The 6000-nt window shown below is 45.1% G+C and overlaps 1 protein-coding gene and 1 non-coding gene across 2 annotated transcripts in view; both read left to right on the top strand.

The window, feature by feature from the left end:
- The first annotated feature begins 575 nt into the window (after positions 1-575).
- larp1 (La ribonucleoprotein 1, translational regulator) overlaps positions 576-6000 on the top strand; it is a 43721-nt gene continuing 38296 nt past the window's right edge. Inside the window, exon 1 of the mRNA XM_062405726.1 lies at positions 576-1371. Within this exon, the coding sequence (XP_062261710.1) occupies positions 990-1371 (382 nt within the window). The 5' untranslated portion in view covers positions 576-989. The remainder of the gene's footprint in view (positions 1372-6000) is intronic.
- Positions 5653-5780, top strand: LOC133970230 (small Cajal body-specific RNA 14). The gene has a single exon (XR_009924286.1). It is a non-coding gene; the product is annotated as a small Cajal body-specific RNA 14 (non-coding RNA).

The following is a 6000-nucleotide window of genomic DNA, read 5'->3' as shown; positions in this document are numbered from 1 at the left end:
AAGGAGATTATTGTTTGTTTGGTCGAGGCAGATGGCCGCCCACAATCCGTCTGGTTCTGCTTGAGGTCTCTTCCAGTTAATTGGCCAAAGTGCTGCTATTTGTTGGATCTGTTGGGTTTATCTAGTCTCAAGTCTAGACCTTCAATGTAAAGCACCTTGAGATAATGCACATTATGATTTGGCACTATACAAATAAGATTTAATGTAATTGTTTGTTATTTTTCAGGATTACACAAAGAGACACATGAGATTACCCCTTAATGAAATCATTATTCTCAGATAATTACCAAAGGATATTGATGAATACTCAGAGGCATGTTGAAGGGCTGAAATTTATGAGTGTGTGCTATTTTGCGCTGATCCAAATGAAAATCCAGATCTAGTGTATATAAATGTGGCTTCATGGAGGGACTGTTGGGCCTTGGTGGAGGTAAGGTCCTTGTTTACTTCTGCTTCAGTAGAAAAATGGATTTGTCAGATTAGTAAATTATCTTTCAACACTATATCAAACGAGATTAAACAGATAATTTAACAATTACAACTGGATATCTTCGGTAACTGAGAGCACTTGAGTGTGTTCATCAAGAGGACACTTTGAGTTGGAGAGGATTTGTGATCAGGCAGAACTTGAACGCAGCATCTCGATCTGGCCCAAAAGCGCGCTCCAGTCTTTACGTGGCTACGCCCCCTCTACACTGTACGTGCGCGCACCCTAGTATCGCGTGGTGGGGATCATCCATGTTGCTGCTGGTGCTGGAGATAAGGTTGTAATCCTGAGGCCCTCGGACACGTTTCTCTCTTTTTCTACATGTTTCAGCGCAGCGCCGACTGCCCCGCGTCTTAGGCTGAAGCTCTGCGGCAAAGGAGCGATAGAGGAGCGGCACTCACCGCCGAGCAACTTCACGTTCCCCTCAAATTGAAGGCGAATTTCGGGCCGGGGGGGAGGAGGACTTGTAATCCTGAGGGGGGAAGAAAGACGGCGGTGGGAAATGGCCACTCAGGTGGAGGCTCTCCTGCCTGGCAATCCGCTCGCCCAAGCCGAGGAGCACGGGAAAGTGGCCCGAGTTGAACCCGAGGAAGGGGAGGGTGGCCGGGGCGACGAGGCCAAGCGGCAGACGGGTGTCGACGACCAAGGGAGCAGCTCCGGCGGCGGCCCCGGCCAGGGAGGGTCCCCCGGCGCGGAGGAGCAGACCTCCAAGCAGGCGACGGAGGAGGACAAGGGGGACTGTGACAGCGAGGACAAGCAGACCGAGGAGGGGGTAACAGGCAGCAGGAAGGACTTTACTGAAGCCCCCCCGCCCAAGGTGAACCCGTGGACTAGGAAAATGAACGCGGTGACCGTGGTCAGCGTGAATGGACAAGCACACCACGGTGCGTACCCTCCCCTACATGTTGCTTTCTTGGCTGTCAGTGTTGTGTCGGTGTCTGTGCGTCCAAGTTTGGTCATCCGGGCGGCTGTCACGGTGGGGCAGGGGATCACATTGTATTAATGTAGGGAAATAAGAGGTAAGGGGCTGCGTAAACAATCCCTGTCTGTGCTCCCTGCACGCTGGTTATATTTGGAGTGCATGCACCCCCCACTCCTCCTCCACCTCCTTTTGGTGAAGGCTATTCCTGAAGTTCAGGGTGGCGGTGTGGAGCCACGGGGGGGCTGGTCGCACAGGGGATCACTCACTTTAAAAAGCACTTAAAAAAAACCTCCACATGGCTCACATGATTCCTTTTAACTTGAAGTTAAACCCCTCTGGGTTTTTGAAACCCTTTGTTGCCAGTAAGGAAATGTCCTGCACCACTATGGACGTGCTGTAGTGCAATGGTTGTTAAGTAGCTGCACTACATCCCACCAGAAAGGCTGAATGCATTCGGAAGCAGAAAGCCTTTCACTGAATTCCAGGGTGGTTGGTTGGTTTCACAAGGGATCACACCTTTTTAAAAACACTTACAATGCTCCACATAGCTTTTTATAAAAAAACAAATGCCCTGTTTTTTTGCTTTATGATGAAAATCCAGGGTTAAATAACAAGATGCCTGTTATTAACTGACACCCCGCTCTGTTTGAGACTCTCAGGGGGAAGTAGGGAATTGTCCTGCACAAATATGGACATGTGTTATGTGAAGATGCTGCACTCGTGTCATCCCACCAGATGATGGTTTTGTACTGTGGTCACTGGTTGCATTCCTCTGCTTCTTGAAACGTCTCTCTGCCGTTCCTGCAGTGTCTTTAAACTCTGCAGAGTGGGAGACAACAGGACATCTGGCTTGAAAACAGTCCCCATGTTTAGCATGTGTCCCATCTCCTGCCATCCAGTCAGACCTGACCTCACACACACTCCCTGTGTTACCCAATGTTTAAACTGGTCTTTACTGTTGCTAACACGTGTGTTTTCAGGGCGGGTTTCGACACACGCTAATGAGACAACCACCTTTATTGTATCAGCTGTAAACACACGATCTTGGCTAGTTGTGTGTGTAGCGGCTAAGCCAGCTAACAATAGCGCACGCACACACTTCTATGGCCTAGTGTTTCGTCCAGCCCTTCGCACACATACACACACACAGATGTTAGCTTAGCTTCCACGCTGCTACATCCCACCCTGTTTAAAACGCACACCGCCCTCTGTACGTCCTCCCAACATCGATTCCAGACACGGCAACGCCACCGATCATTAAAACATCACATTGTTAAATCTCTTTTAATGAAAACGAGCTGGTTTGTTGTGGGGCGTCACGTGTTCACTCCACGTGTTCCCCTGGTGAAAGGCATGGTCGCTGCTAGCTTGTTAGCATCATGTGCGCCGCATCAACATACAGAGCGGATCGTCGCCGGGGGTTGTTGTTTGCGGGCCAGTCCGATTGTTTCGTGGGTAGTGGGAAGGTTGTCACGTAGTGTGGACGTCGGCAGAACAAAACGGCCCCTGCCTCCCTTGTCCAACCCATGCTAGCTAACGTTAGCATGGGGAGCTAGCAGGCAGCGTCATCATGGCTTCTGCATGATCTCCCTGATCCCAGCGCAGACGATGTAGAGGGTTATGATTTGTAATTAAAATGCACATCGAGGGAGGTGTTTTAAATCATCGGCTCATCGATCGATTATTAGGATTGATTATTGGTGAAGCACGTGGAGCCGCTCTCCCCCTGGTGCTCTGTCAGTGCATGGTGGCTTCACGTCTCCTGAGCCATGTGTGTGTTTTGTATGTCCTGGACATTGTCAGACTCTGTGGCTTGTCAGCGGTTTGTGCTGCCTTTTTGTTTGCAGGCTGGTTTGTTGACTGTGCTGTGTGGACTTCGGGTAACAGCCTGTACCCTGAATCCGGACCAGTCTGGGTGGATGTCGTCCAAAAGCTGTCACATCAGCAAAGCAAGCCTGGCTGGGGGCCAGAGGTTGAGATAACCAAGGCTCCAGTGTTTCAATTCAAACAACCCAAAATGTACTTGGACAAATTATCACAATTGCAAGTTTAAAATGAAACATAACCTTGAACCTCAACGTTTTTTTTTCTTTTTTACATGGTGGATCATTACCCCCTTATATGGAACCACTGACTAAGAGTGAACCGCCTCTCTAATGAACATGGTTCAGCCAATGATTTTATGATTTTGGAGAAATGTGAACATTACATCTGAAATTCATGATAACTTTTCATATCGTTTTCCTTTAAGATTACTTTAGTCATTCAACATAATGTCTCATGTCTGAAAAAATCCCCATCGCCATTTTCTAAAGCCCAAATAGCTTGGTTCAAGGAACAGACTCTTTATTTAGTAATCACAAATGAAAAGGAACAAAAACCTAACCTCCTGAAGCTGAAATTAAAGAAACGTTTCTTTCTTGATAATTACCTTAAACCATTATTTAATTATCAACACAATTGAAGATTAATTCTATATTGATTACTTAAGCTAATAGTGACTAATTGATGCAGCTCAGACACTGTAATGTGAGTGTAGACTGAGGTGTAGCGACACTCAAATGTTGTCAGTGTTCTAAAGTTGTATCCTAAAGAGATCATAGCATTTTCTGTAAAACTCAGTGTAGCGACATTTATTTTTAGAAAGAAAGATTCAAGCTCTCCATCAAAAATGAAAAAAGTTTTCTTTTTTTCAGGTAGGCTGCTCTCTAATCAGTATTGTGTACCCAGCTTGTCCTTGAACAAGATCCCGGACTCCTGCCCTGGATTAAAAAAACAACAGTTGAAAGAAGGAAAGAGTAATTCCACAGTCCAGGCAGCTGGTTTTAGGATCACAGTGGGATGGTATCGCAATATGGGACCTCGACTTCTGCAAAGAGTAGGAAGTAATCAGTTTGTCTGGCCCCTATTGTTCTTTGAGTCATTACCAATCTGTAAACATGCTGATGAAACTCACTTTCCTTCTGGGCCAGTGAAGTATTTATCTACTTATCAGAAACTGAGTTTTCTTCTAATGTCTTGTTTTGTAGAACCAAAAATCATATTGGTTTTTTAATAATAACTGTCTGGGTTTATTGTCTGTCATTTGGCAGTTACTCAACAGGACACAGTCACTAGCATGTCAATAGTTAGCAATAATTTCTAATATCGTAACAGCCCTAGTGTCCAGAGTTGGCGTATTTTTTTTCTCATGCTGTTACTGAAAACCAGCTCTGAGACGCCAGCATCCTTCGACAGTTTTCCTCTGGCTCGTCTGTAAAACGTCCTGGTCACATACTTAACGATGCCCTGCAGAGTTTTCATATGAACAAATAAAAACTTCTGTTTACATTCAGCGTTTCTCACCCAACCACTTATTATGCTCGATTCCTCAAGGCTTAACGATCGTGCTAAATAGATTTGCTTCCTCGTTTGTCTGATTTCTTATGCAGCGTTTACATCCATGCTTGCTTGGTAGCAGTATGCCTCTTTGCTGGTGTGGTTGGAGAATAGTTATGTATCTGTAAAGCAAATTCCTGTGCATGCATGGTTTGCTTTCTAAAAACATTACTCCAGAGTGATTAGAGACCCCAAAGGGCAACTTTAATGTGCGTTTCCACTGGATTTTGTTGGAAAGGATGCCTTAGCTCCTGGTCTGGAGTTGACTCTGCCTTTGTTACTTCGTGCAAAGGGCAGTCTGATGAACTTTGACTGGGAAAATGGGGTGAGAGAGGGGGTCAACGCTACCCACTGGTTACAGAGGGCATTGATGGTTTAGTGTTTTGATAAGAGAACGTGTGACTTCTCACTTTCTGATTTGTTGTTACTTTTGTCCAAATTTTTCATGTAAATGACAACATCGCTACTGGCTGAGTTTTCCAGCCATGATATTGCGAACATGATTCAGAGGGGTTTATGGGAGGTGTGGTGTCCTCCCTCTTAAAATAATTATCTTAATCTGTCTTTTGCCTTTTTTCTGTAATTTTTTGGGGTGCTTTTTATTGTTTTATGGTCACAAATCATCGCATGGCTGGTTCAAGGCTGAAAACCTTTTCAATCTTTTTTAAATGTCAATAGAGAAAATGAATCGTAAATACCCTTTTTGAACCGTAAATTGCTCTGAAAATGGGCGACAACTCTAAGCTACATTGAGACTCATTGTTCGTTCGTGGGATCTACAGTACGGTGTCTTCCTGTATATTAAAATTGTCGCAGAACTGACACCAAAAGCAAAGTGGAGCATTCAAACAATTACAGACAGTGTGTGGGGTCAGAAAGGTGCCAGCACTGAGCAGTGTGCTGCACCTGGTGCGACCCCACACAGAGTGATACTGGTTCCTGCCGACAGAGACTGTAAAGGCATTGGTCTTCTGTGCGATGGTTCCATACATTCATATAGCAAAAGATATACAGTAATGTACTGGTTGGAGTAGCTTGATATGATCACCTTCACGGCATTAGGGATGATTTAAATAAAAGTATTACAAAAACGGTTCCCTAAATGGATTGGAGGATCTTTTCTCATTAAACAAAATGCTGTCAAAGATAGCACAGATTGTGAATAATATGAGAATATATGGTGCATTTCTTTTTCCTCTGTACACGAACATTA

The sequence above is a fragment of the Platichthys flesus genome, chromosome 15 (genome assembly GCF_949316205.1).
Source record: "Platichthys flesus chromosome 15, fPlaFle2.1, whole genome shotgun sequence".
Lineage (NCBI taxonomy): Eukaryota > Metazoa > Chordata > Actinopteri > Pleuronectiformes > Pleuronectidae > Platichthys > Platichthys flesus.
Note: the sequence above shows the minus strand (reverse complement) of the source record. Positions and strands in the feature narration are given on the sequence as shown.